The sequence below is a fragment of the Pavona decussata genome, unplaced genomic scaffold (assembly GCF_977016875.1).
Source record: "Pavona decussata unplaced genomic scaffold, jaPavDecu1.1 SCAFFOLD_36, whole genome shotgun sequence".
NCBI lineage: Eukaryota > Metazoa > Cnidaria > Anthozoa > Scleractinia > Agariciidae > Pavona > Pavona decussata.
Genome location: NW_028145458.1, coordinates 49,546 through 62,546, shown reverse-complemented (window position 1 = coordinate 62,546; position 13,001 = coordinate 49,546). Strand labels below are relative to the sequence as shown.

The 13,001-nt window shown below is 38.6% G+C and overlaps 2 protein-coding genes across 8 annotated transcripts in view; one reads left to right on the top strand and one right to left on the bottom strand.

Moving 5' to 3' along the window:
* LOC146484177 (uncharacterized) overlaps positions 1–2,426 on the top strand; it is an 81,238-nt gene extending 78,812 nt beyond the window's left edge. For all 3 annotated transcript variants that reach the window (XM_085104992.1, XM_085104991.1, XM_085104990.1), the window contains 3 exons: positions 1,019–1,144; positions 1,346–1,456; positions 2,241–2,426. In XM_085104992.1, coding sequence (XP_084961118.1) covers positions 1,019–1,144; positions 1,346–1,456; positions 2,241–2,270 — 267 coding nt within the window. In that variant the 3' untranslated portion in view covers positions 2,271–2,426. The remainder of the gene's footprint in view (positions 1–1,018; positions 1,145–1,345; positions 1,457–2,240) is intronic.
* A 406-nt stretch (positions 2,427–2,832) lies between these two features.
* LOC146484174 (VWFA and cache domain-containing protein 1-like) overlaps positions 2,833–13,001 on the bottom strand; it is a 31,980-nt gene continuing 21,811 nt past the window's right edge. For 3 of the 5 annotated variants that reach the window (XM_085104994.1, XM_085104995.1, XM_085104998.1), the window contains 13 exons: positions 12,807–12,909; positions 12,661–12,713; positions 12,254–12,368; positions 10,381–10,581; positions 10,034–10,093; positions 9,699–9,777; positions 8,932–9,028; positions 8,224–8,319; positions 7,252–7,402; positions 6,589–6,749; positions 5,871–6,018; positions 5,032–5,359; positions 2,833–3,687 (listed from right to left, as the gene is read on the bottom strand). In XM_085104994.1, coding sequence (XP_084961120.1) covers positions 3,308–3,687; positions 5,032–5,359; positions 5,871–6,018; positions 6,589–6,749; positions 7,252–7,402; positions 8,224–8,319; positions 8,932–9,028; positions 9,699–9,777; positions 10,034–10,093; positions 10,381–10,581; positions 12,254–12,368; positions 12,661–12,713; positions 12,807–12,909 — 1,972 coding nt within the window. In that variant the 3' untranslated portion in view covers positions 2,833–3,307. Of the gene's footprint in view, positions 3,688–5,022; positions 5,360–5,870; positions 6,019–6,588; positions 6,750–7,251; positions 7,403–8,223; positions 8,320–8,931; positions 9,029–9,698; positions 9,778–10,033; positions 10,094–10,380; positions 10,582–12,253; positions 12,369–12,660; positions 12,714–12,806; positions 12,910–13,001 lie in introns of those variants that run through there. The other 2 variants (XM_085104996.1, XM_085104999.1) reach the window with 2 other exon arrangements.

Below are 13,001 nucleotides of genomic sequence, written 5' to 3'. Positions count from 1 at the left end.
AATAATAATAATATTAATATTAATATACTTAACGGAGAAACAACAACAACAACAGGATACTAAATGTGAATTAGGGAGAAACGAAGACTCCCTAATTCACATTTAATATCCTGTTGTTGCTGTTGTTTCTCCTTTAAGTACACTCACTTGGGAGGTTGGTTGGACGCATCTCGATATGCCTTAATGTGACAGCGTGATGCTGTTAGTGAGTTCATATGTGCTAGATGCCTTAATGTGACAGCGCGATGCTGTTAGTGAGTTCATATGAGTCAGTACGTGACTGTGTAGCCGCGCGATGCGGTTCCAGTCGATACCCACAATTTGATCCCCTGCTCACCATAGAGTCTCCAGTAGCTCAGTGGTTAGAGCATCCGACTAGATCACGGAGGGTAGTGGGTTCAAATCCCATCTGGGACTCGGATTTTTTTCCGAGTCTTCGTTTCTCCCTAATTCACATTTAATAATAATAATAATACAGTTATTAATATTAATGTTAGTTATTGTCGGTTAATATTATACAGAATAAGATTAGATTTTTGATGGAGTCATCGAAACGTAGTGTAAAACTTCTTTCACTTATTTTTATCAATATAATACAGATAATATCAACAGATGAGAACTCTGTACTTACTCAGTCTGTCCTTGTTGTCTTTTTCACTCTGTTCTACATTGTTCTCTACTGTCTGTCGTTAGTGTTTGTCGTTATTCTGTGCGGTTTGTTTCTGACTGTTTGAGGTTGGAATGCAATTTCTTCCTGCTTTTAATAAATAATAAAATATTTTGAGTTATTTAGTTTCAATGTGCTTAACACAGCATTGCTTACTGGGGACACTGATAACGTAACGAAAAGGACGTGAACATTCTAAAATAGGTTTTCTTTTTCGGAGGCAGAGCTGTTCGTTATTTGACCAGGGGGCTGCTGTGAAACAAATCCATAGTTACTTTTGCCTTCTTACGTATTATGAAAAAGTTCAAATGTTCCTTTTAATACCTTGACGTTCTTGTTTGGTTTTGAAAGGTTTGCACAGCGTTTAAAAAGTTTTTCAAGAAATATCAAACTAGGAAGCTGTTCCGGTCCTCTTCTTCTCCATGCGTGCAGTACAGTCCTAAAGAAGGAGAAATGTTTGCTGCCTCTGTTAGGAGGGTAAGGAATTTATTTTTAATTTGCTTGTGTAAGATATGAGATATTCGACTCTAAAGTGAAAACAATGCTATTGTACCTTATGTCGAGTAAGCTTCGCGTTCCTGACTTGAAATAATTAACGAATGTATGATTTTGTGAACAAAAACGCACTGAAGGGGCATTTTATTTCATTTGAATGCATGTCTGTTCTCTCCTCTGTAGGCAACAGCTTACTCTAATGAGTCATTTAGTCCAAAAAAATCTCGTGTGAAGAGACAAATGGAAGAGGAACGGATTGGAAACAAACTGTATGCGCCCAACACTCAAATAAAAGTAAGTTATTCAAAAACCTTTTTTTTGGTTACAATTCTTGAAATTCTCGAAAATTGTATGTTGGTAGTAAATAGAGATCCTTTCAATCTTTTTTAATTGATTATCTTGAAAATGGTGAATAAAATATGGCTCTTTTAAAATATCCTAAAATCACACCGATGAACGTGGCATTAATTAATAAATTAATGAGAAGATAGCAGGTGGCAGGTGATTAATAGCGAGTAGTAATGAATGAGATAACTGCTTTTAGTGATTAGCTAAAAACGTACCAAGCTAAGTTATCGCAAAAACAGGTTAATTTACCAACTAAGACAATCTTTGAAGTCGAACACTAAATTGCTGGGTGTTATCTCTGGAAATGTGTCTTCAGATTTCTGGAGATAAGTTGTACCAGCCCAAACTGTACGGCAGATTCAACCATCATATGATGAGCCAATCAAATGTCTTCCTAAGCCCATGACTATGAAAAGTTACCAAGGAGTACTGACGTGTGTTTACCCTTAGACACTATGCAACTGACTCCAATAAAGCACAATCAAGGACTGTCAAAAGATTTCGCTCCCTGCCCAAAATCAGTACGTAGGGACATGACACATGATACCAAGTCAACAATCAGTCTTTTGCTAATGTAGGCCTTTGGACCCTGAATAGCTATGGAGAGGCCTTGCTCGGTTACTGTTTATATATGTGTCCTGGTCACACTACTTTGATAGTAGATCAGTATCTACAACTGACGAAATAGTTCTTCAATCCTTAATCATTTTGTTTCCTTCCTTCATTGCAGAAACAGTGGCGGGCCATCAATGACTACTGACTCTCTTGCTCTCATCAGCTACGTGGATTTTGCCTGACTTTACAACTGTTTGATCTCTGGTTTAACTTTTCCATACCGTTGATAAAAGTGCACAATCTCTTTTAATTACTATGCAGTATGCTTAGCAATAAACTCCTTCGGCTTTAACCAACTGTTAAAAGATTTTACAAGAAAATATTCTTCATTTCGCATTCTTTTTCAAGTAACAATTTAAAAAATACGCACCGTAAACTTCTCCCGATTCACACCAATGCATAATAAAAAGAGTGCTGTATTCACCATTTGTAACCTGTTTTCCTTTTATGTTTCACTTTTTGTTTATCATCCACGCAGTTTTACCTCATAGCCAGCCAATCAATTCTTGCAAACTTATCGTAATATAAAGTAAAAAAAAAGAAAGAATTTCCACGATCTTTCTACTTGTCATAGGTTTAAAAATTCCTTGAGCCAACCAGAAGTAAAGTGATTTTGTGAGGACAGGATTCCCAGCTGACAGGAAGTATAAATTTCATTCCCTGCGTTTAAAGTTAACCAACAGACAGTGTCCAATACCAGGCTCATATTCACGTTCTCGGTTTGGTTTTACTGTGAATTAACAAACTATCATTTATGATTATTTTCTGAGATTTCGAGCATTTTGAAAACATCCTCTTAAATTACCTTTTGTCTTACATAGATTAATGCCTGCATGAAAATAAAAGTTAACTCGCTAGCAATAAATTTAGCTACTGGTATCATGCCGTATAAAATAGGAATAGAAATATATAAATATAATGTAAAGACGATAAAGACACAAAAACGTTGTCACAAAAGGATAATTCAATAGAAAATAGATGTAGCATATACACCACGACAAAAGTTTTAATGTTCACGCTTATTTCAGGAGGCAAATAAAGTGCGAAGGAATATTTAAAACTCTGTGACTGATTTGTCTCTTTTTGAATTCTTTTTTATGGACGTCTCGTGTTCCAACAAACTTGAGAATCGAGATAAAGACTCCTAAGGGCTCTCTAACGCTTGGGACCACAGGAGACGTGTTAAAACCATGCTCCTTGTGGGACACGCTTGGGTATAGTTAGTTCCCTAGCTCTGGCCCAGGCCTCTTTCGGTGAGCGATAGGTCCTGGTTTCCTCAGGCATAAAATATGCGCGATTAACAATGACGTTAAGATCAGCCTCAATTTCTGAAAGCTGCGAGATTTCGGATGGCAAGTCTTCCTCCGGTTCTCCGTCGGGGGAAATTTGTCCTTTTCTTCTTGTCTTTGGTCTTCTTCTTCTTGTGATAAATAGAAACAAAATACACGGCAAAGAGGAGACACCCAATACAGAAGCTGTTACAACTACTGCTGTCTCCACCGGGGTGAGGCCTTGCTTACGTTCCCTGTCCATTTCAGTAGGGGAAGCAGGACTACTCATTCCTGGAGTGTAATAAGAGCACACCGTTATGCATCGTTACCGACAAAAAAAATACACTCCGGTGTGCTTTGTGGGGGGATTGCCCTTTATACACGTGATCGGTCTGGGCTGTAACTCATTCAATAAGCTTGATACCTTAATGTACCAGTCATGCCTTCAAGGACGCACTCACCGATAGCAGTGGCAACAATGGAGTTCGAGCAGTATTTTCTCAGGCAAAAGCTCCAGTTTGACTGTTATCGACACTTGAATAAAATTATCATCTAAACGTCTAATCTGTTTTCCTGAGTCTTGGTTTCAGCTTTCTTTCGGTACATAATCCATGTGTCCCTCCGATTCTTCTCTCCGATGGCCGTTAATTGCTGCGGCCGTTTTGAAAATCCGACTTCTACGCTGTCCTTTGAAATATCTCAAGAAGAGCAAGAAACGCTGGGCAGGAAATCGTTTCGATTGTTGCTAAGATACTATCATTTCATATAATCTGAGAGCTAGAAAGACAATCGAAATTGTATTCAAAATTTGTTATGACGTCCTTAGTCTATCCTGGTTGGTAGGGACGAAACTGAAAAATTAAATAGTCTGTTGCACGACTAACTTCCAAATATGGAAGTCAGCCGTGTACTCTCATCATAAGAGCTCGTTACGATAAACTGAAAAGGATTTCCTGGCAACGTATAACTGGTTCTGAGACGAATTTTCAAAATGGCGGCAGTAACGTAAATAGCTGATATTAAACAGCTGTTGAATCGGAGGGCGATCGAAGAGAAAGATAGGAGGAAAACAGCGATTATACCGTAAGCTGCCGCTTATAAGCCCTGGGATTATACAACTTTGTAAGGGGTTTTAGATAGGCTTATAAACGGAGGGGCTTATACCAGAGGGAGTTTATAACCGGACTAAAAAAACCGTTTCGAAACGAGCTCGAGCTATAGCAGTGTTGATCGAAATACGTTTCTCATTTACTGGTTTTATTATGCTTTGGAACAAAATTGACCAAAATTAAAACTAACAACAAGAACAAAACTAAAGGGGGGGGGGGGGGCTTATAATCGGATGCATTTTTTTGGTTTATAACCGGGGGGGGCTTATAAGCGGCAGTTAATGGTAAAAAATACACAAGACAACATTTCAGCCGATTAGAGGATGATTTTGTTCAAGTGTCGATAACAGTCAGCTTTTTACCCGAGGCAATACTGCTCGAATTCTATGTTCCCCACTGCTCATGCACTCACTGACAGACAATCATCAGTTACGACAGTTGTTAACACTCTTTTAAAATAGAGACAAATGTGGAGAACATTTAAACTTTTTAAAACTTAAACTTAATTATATCAGACACCGCTTACCCGTTGTTGTTGTTGTTTTCCTTGTCGATGAGTAGTCCACAAAATGTGTAACCTTGGAGGTAGTCTTCGATGGCTGCCTTGTAAAAGTTGCTGTTGTCTCCGAAGAAGGTGTAGTAGTGTATGGAAGCCGGCCACACAGGAAATCAAACGTACTTATGGCAGATAGGTCAACAGCAGTTATTTTCTTCAAAGGGGTTTCCCCAGTGTCAATGGGCACTTTGAAATAGATCTCTCTTAATCTGACCGCTTTTTCAAGCCTTTCTTTGAATGGTTGTAGCGGGTACAAGGCTCCTTGGCCCTCATTGCTCAACACGAAATATACCGATGTCTGAAAAGAAATCACCCATAAAACACAATTGTAAAGTTTTGATTCTCTTAAGAAATTGTACATGATTGTGTTTGTCACGAGCGTGGGATACAAAGCAGAAATGTAAGTCCTCAACGGCAGGAGTCACACCCATGACCTTTTGCGAACCAGACGAACGCCTGTGGGGCCAGGGGAAGGGGATGCTCCAAGTGAACTATACGAAGAAGCACCGTCTGATAGTGGTGCCTTTTAGACGCTTGATGTATGCTAAAGATTAGCTTGATTGGAAATTTTAGTATTTAGCATTGGCTTATCTTTCAGGCATAAAATAGGGATATAATTTTTCGTTTTGATATATGTTAAAGTGGTAACATTTCGGTGAAGTTTGATATGGGAAAGGGAGCATCCTCGTTTGAAACTTTGTTTAGTAAACCTCTTCCTCTCCCTGGGGAGAGCAGAATGTTCTAAGCATTGAATTGCACGGAGGCTTGTGGGGAGTTGAAAGTCATTTTTACTTGGAACAAAACGTTACCTTGTTGAGGTTGAAGTGACGGATTGTGCTGACAAGTGATTTTCCCAGCAGTCTAACCAGAATCGACTGCAATTCAGAAGCAATCATCTCAGCCACTGACTGAGACGCCTGTGGCAGAGTGCCGTCCAGAGTTAAGCAGATGTCCAGACTAAGGAAAAGATATATATGGATAAGGTGCAACATTACAATTAGCTATTACACCGTCACCGTCGCCATGAATAATGGCTTCCTCACAATTTAACATGCACATACCACCAATAACAAAATCCTTTTCTTTCTTTTATGGTCCTTTTCCCTTTATTTTTATTGTCCGTAGTATATTCGTTTTATCAAGATATTTTAAATCTTAATTTATTTTTGTGAAATCAATTTTGTGCAATTTACAAAACAACAAAGTGCAGCTAAATGACTCCGAAATGACCACCTCGAGAACAAACAGGCGGGGGGTTTTTTAAGGAAGAGGGTCGCTTCTGCAGATGTCATGGAAGACCTTTCCCCTTATGATAATGGTCCTTCAACGATATTCAACATTATTTTACAGCAGCAACACAACGCAAGGGTGGTAGACAGCGATGCCATACAACTGCCCCGTATATAGCCGGTCTCTCGCTGCTGATTGATGTAGCAAGCGATAACTACCTTCACGTTAAAAGAGATTTTTTTAAGGATTTTTTTATAAGAATAATTAATAATCGGTTTTTGATAGTTTATTACTTACTCTGAGAATTCCTTGGGACTCTTGGCAATGTATACTTTAGGTAGTTCCGCACCAGGCCCCAGTATAACTTTACCTTGATTAACTGCACGCTGAATATTTTCTTGAATGGTATCGAGATCGCTGCTTACGGTGGTTTCGTGCACTTTAAATACGATTCCTTCCTGTTATATAAAAATTACATTGCTTTTAACCAATACAACGGAACACAACACAACACGATACGATACAATAAGATAGAATACAATAATCCAATTTTGTCTTTTGCATTCAACATGACTTAACAGTAAAAATCCTCATAGAACTGTGGAAAGTATGGTAACAGTCGGAAAGGCTGATTCCAAAATAACTAAATGTATAGTTACGAGCATAAATGTATATTTACGAGCAGTTCATAGCAATTTGGGCTCAAGTATACTTTAAAGGCAGAGTTCTTCAAACCAAGCCTGTTTCAAACGCCTTTCATTCATTGTTTACAACCCTGTCACGTATTCCTCCAATTAACATCCCTTTGTATTCCAGTCGCCTTTCAATCGCAAGTTTAATGCCCTTAAATTCACCATTTAACTCACCAAGAAAATCCCAACTTAATAAGCAAGCGATTATGCAGGCTAATGGTCCATTCTTTGTTCACATGCTGAGACGTTATTTTCGCCCAATACTTACTTTTCCTAAGTTTAAAATTTCCAAGCTTAGTGCTGTTAAACTGTGAGCAAGTTGCCTTAACTTCTGCTTGAAGAGGAACTTGGCGCGGACTTGCTGAACAGCGGACAGACTCAGAAAGTCATTGCAAGGGAACAAGACGACCATCGACAAACTGAAAAAAATGCAGACGAAATCATCATTACCATCTCAGAAAATACATTAGATAGTAACATAGTCTTTGTTTCTCCCTAATTCACATTTAATATCCTGTTGTTGTTGTTTCTCCGTTAAGTTACATAGTCATTCTCGTTATTTTGATTGATTGGGTGACTGACTGATTGATTGGTTGATTGATTGATTGATTGATTGATTGATTGATTGATTGATTGATTGATCGATCGATTGATTGGTTGGTTGATTGATAGATTGATTGATCGATCGATCGATCGATCGATCAATCGATTGATTGATTGATTGATTAAATTATTGATTGATTGATTGTTTGATCGATTGATTGATTGATTGATTGATTGATTGATTGAGTGATTGATTGATTGATTGATTGATTGATTGATTGATTGATTGATTGATTGATTGATTGATTGATTGATTGATTGATTGATTGATTGATTCAGTGATTGATTGGTCGACCGATTAAATGATTGATGGATGGATGGATCGATCGATCGATCGATCGACTTACTGACTGACTGATTGACTGATTGACTGACTCACTGACTGACTGACTGACTGACTGACTGACTGACTTATCACACGATGATCAAACGGATCCCTTCGTTAACCAGTCATGTCTATACTGCGGTCACCATAAATGCTTCTTCTTAAAAGAACTGCAGCAAAAAGAAAATCTTGGAAATGGTTGTGCTCATCACTTCTCCCTTAAGATACGTTTCGCCAAATATGCTACATGTGGATACCTTATGTATTTTGCTCTTTTATAGTTTGCACACTTTAAGTTCAAGGCTCTGTTACCTTTGACCTGTTCTACACTCCGAACTGCATGACGGATTTTCTTCGAGGGAGCACCAAAAGCAACCTATAGTTTTCTCACACTCTGTCATGTTCCAGCTACAAAACAAAAAACAAACAGTAAATTCAAATGTTGCGACGTGCATACAAGAAGGTTTTACAAATCAATGTATCACTCCTTGTAAATTTGCCTGATCGCAAATCTCACTATAAAGAAATAGAAACACTTTGTTAATGTACCGTAACTAAAGTAGCAACAGATCCACTTATTCGGACAAGAGTCTCGTTTAAAATTTAATATAGTGCAGTAGTTGTTGTAATTGGTTTGTTTTTTGCGCTTGCTGGCAAGTGAATTCCTAATTTGAGTCTTTTGGACTGGTCTAGTGGTCATCACTATCAGCTGACCTGTAGAGTAAGGCTAAGGGGTGGTTGCCATTAATACATGGAAAACCCGGAAATACCAGTTGCAAAATCAAATTGTACGCATCATTCCATTTGGAGTATTTCTGAAATTATAGGCTTCTGGTCAAAGTGATGCATTTTCATTGCCCTTTCGGATTTACAGCTGATTTTCATACATTTTGCATGTTGTCCATCTTCTGTTAAGACCAGCTCAATAATTTCGTGTTTATGCCGAAAATTTCAATCCGGGTGGTTTGCGTAAATGGTAAGCACCCTAGCTGTTGTTGAAGGTTTACAGATCATACTCACATTGATAGACAGTCACGAGCACATCTCGGAACATTAGTAAGTGCATCCTGGAAAACTGCCTTATCCTTTTCTGTATCAAACAACGGAGGAGCTGGCACTGCAATGCATTATTATAAAGCTAAGAAAACCTTTTTTGTTCATTTACTGGATTTTATGATTCATTCCTGAATTGCACCTTCAGTAGTTTGATTTGAATAATAATCATCACAGCTACGGTTTGTCTTGACGTCAGTAGTGTCACCAACGCTTAACAGTCTTTTAAAAGACTGCATCCAGCGAGATGATCATACTATACAAACTACCTGAGCTGACATTGAATGCTTCAAGTGTTCCGTTTGTAAAAGTGAGTAATGGTCAACCAATATGCTAAGGATTTCTTGTCCTTAAGTTACTCGAACCTGAACTGTTAAGTAAAGTAAAAGTAAAGTAAATGGGAATTTCAGTGGAATACACGGAGTGGCTCTTCTCTCCACTGTTTCCGGGCCGAATTGGAATTTGGAAATGTTGGTTTTTGTGGAGAGAGGAAAACCAAAGTAACCGGAGAAAAACCTCGGACGAGAACCAACAACAAACTCAATCCATATATGACGCCGAGACCGGGAGTCAAACCCGGGCCACATTGGTGGGAGGCGAGTGCTCTCACCACTGCGCCATCCCTGCTCCCCATTACAACATGAAAATGTAAGCAGCACGACAAACACAAACCAGACAAGGTCGGTAAAAAACTAAAAAGTTGCGGTAAACACAATTTTTTTGCAGTTGCTTACCAGGACATGGTGTGGAGGTCCAAAGTCTCGTCACAGAGTTATGGCATTTGTCATATGGCATCTGACATGCGCAGGGACACTAAAACATATCGTGAAAGACAAACATGTTAGTCTACTTTTTTTCATTAAAAAACTATAAATTTCAAGCTTATATCAAATATTTTAAAACGGGTTAGCCGGATTTTTCACTATGTGTACTGTCACGATTTGTTTTAATCGTCTAAAACATGATTTCCGTCAAACTAATGTGTTAACGAAGAGTACTAAGTCTGTTTTTTTACATGTAAAAATTGAATAAAAATTTCAAGTTAATCTATTTTTAAAACACTACTAACCTGGCACTTTGAGGCCAAATTAACTAAGCAAACTTTGCAGGACGTCCCACAAGAACAGCTCTAAAATACATAAACGCGTTATTCAGGTGGGGCCGTTATTGAAAGTCCGTCTCAGTTAATCAGCTAGTTTGCACCGAAATAAGAACAATGCTTTCAGGCAAAATAAATGCAAATTCATGTATAAGAAAAGGGCAGACCCTGAAATGGGCTAACCCTCGAAACGTGAGCATTCTAATCTCTTTGCAGTGGCCAAATTACCATATCATAACCAAATATTCGTAGACCCTCGAATGGATTTGCGAAGCCTATCCCAAACCACCAAAGTGAATAATTGTCTTTTTACCTACCTCCTGAAGTGCCATAGAGCTGTCTTTACAGTCATGTATACTCCTGGAGGGTATTCCTAATAAGGACAGAGATGTTCCTAGTACTGAATTTAAAATGAACTGGCGACAAGGGTCGGTGTTGTTTGAAGATGCGCCACTGAAATCTGACAACTCGTAAAACATTTCCACTGTGTGTTGTTGGTAGTTATTGCACCAAGAAGCCTGCAATTAATAATCAAACTAGTACTGTAAACAACACTTTAAGATTTTATGCAGTGGTTACGTATCTGAGTTAATTAGCACCAGGGTTTTTGCGTTAACGGCAAACCGGAAACGGCAGTTTCAGGTTAGGCGTTTGGCGTTTGACGTTTATGACTTCTACCGCTTTAGCTACACCGATCACTTGAAGTGGCCACCATATTGAATTTGCGAGCAGCAGTAGTGCTGTTTTTCATACAGCAACATAAAGATCCATGTTCGCTCTTTCGCGTTAGTTTACACCTAAACATCAACATAAAGACTTGCTACATACAAATCTGACATTTTTACGTTTCAAAAAATTGAAAAGTACGACTCAAATTGCTGAGGTAAATGACTTACGCGAAAACCTACCTCTCCACGTTGAAAATGCACGTTGAAAACCGCAAACGTTACGTCAGAGCCTTGTCACGTGATCTCTAGACGTTCGCCGTCTGAGGTTTTTGCCGAAAAGCCTGGTGCTAAATGTCTCTAATGACTGAAAAAGTACTCGTAGACCTTTGGTGATCTTGCAGATCAAACATTATTGTGTCGATCACTCATTTACTCCTTCTGCATCGTCTTTTGACTCTTTGGATCGACAATTTCTCGTTAGAAATAAGATAATAGAGAGTTTTAGATCCGAGTTTAATGCGAACCGCGAACCGCTGGAGGTCACGTGACCAGTCTGTTACGTCACGTTTGAGGTTTCGACGTGCCCTTTCAACGTGGAGAGGTAGGTTTTCATGAATGTCATTTATCTGAAAGCTTTAGCATATAACTCTTGTATTATATCTCGTGTAACGATACAAAAATCTTGTGGAGCAAGTTTTTATCCATCAACAGAGGATAAAAACGGGCAAAATGCTAAATTTGATAAATCCTATTGGATCTTAAAAACAAGTTACATGGCTGCTGATTCAAAATGGCGGCCATAAATTTGCAAGAAGAACTAAATCGAATTACGTTTGAACGTCGAACCGCAAACGGGTAACCGCAAACCGCGGTTAGAGGTTTGCGGTAAACTCGGATTTAAAATTCCCCAATAGAGAGATTAAGCACCACGTTTACGGCAAACGGCAAACGTGAAAATTGCGTTTATAAGATAATTCTGGCCTTTGATTCTGACGCAAAGCTACTCAATTTTTCTGAGAAACTGAAAACAGCGAGAGGTAAATGTTGTGTAAACATGGTCACGTGGTCATTTCTGCCGTTTGCCGTTTGCCGCTCTTGAAATCCGCTCTTGCACCGTGGAAGGACTGGCAGCAGGCCACATGACACCTACTTCGTGGTCCTCCTCTTTACAGTGGGGTGCCACCTCAGCAGCCATTCTCCAGACTGTACTTTACAGTATTACATAATATGGAGGCCAAGTAGAAAATTGGATGGTTAACTTGGCCTTTATCCTCAATCGCTTCTTCAAAATTATTCAAAGCACTTTACAACAATTTATTTCAGTTCACAATTTTTCTAATTAGCCATCAGGAAATAAAGGTTGTAGTTGTTGTTGTTGTTGGGAGCAACTCTTAAAAAAGGACGTGTTAATAAGATCGGTGACGACGAGAAGAATCTGTATTTATTTCTGTTTTTTTCTTGTTGTCGCAGCTGTACAATGAATATCGACCCCGCTAAGGATCCTAAATTAACAATATCATACCTTGAGAATTTTTTCCCTTCGTATTAATTCATTTGCCAACCAGGGAAGTGCTTCTGTTAAGTGTTTCTTGTGAGCTTGTGAAATTGTGGGACTCGAGAAGTTAAACACGATGTGCCTTAAAGTTAAAAAAAATTATGTTACAATGAAGAAGTTAAATGATTAAAGTAATTGTTTTCTCTTCACCATTTGTCCTGCTAAAATAGCCAGTTGTTGTTGTTTTGTGAATTCCTTATCCTTTTTTAACCTTTTGTATGAAGTCTAATGAGTAATCGTTGTTGTTAAAACGTTTTCCGCTAAGCTAAGAGTGTACATATATCAAACTGACGTAATACACTGCAATTAACAGTCGCACGATGTTTGAACCCCTCAGCACTATTTAAGAGTGAGAACGTATTTGTTTAACTTACCCGCTACTGTCGAGAATGTACCAGTCCGTGTCGGTTTCATTTTTTAAATCGACCTGAAATAAAATGATATTTATAATTGTTGCCGTTCCTAACTTTGGTTTATTTTGTCTCTTAACGTTACACGTGTGAATTCGTACACGCCTTACATTGTCAGCAACAAGCTCGAAGAAAGCACTTTCGGTCATCTCCATTGCCATCACTGCCAGCAAGTCTCCCGTTCGTTCATCGTCCACTTGCAGTCCTTGGCACCTAAAGAGGACACAAAATAATAAAGCCATGTGAAAATACGTGCACCTCTGTTCAGAGTAAGACTCTGTCTAACTAATATTCGGTTTGTTATA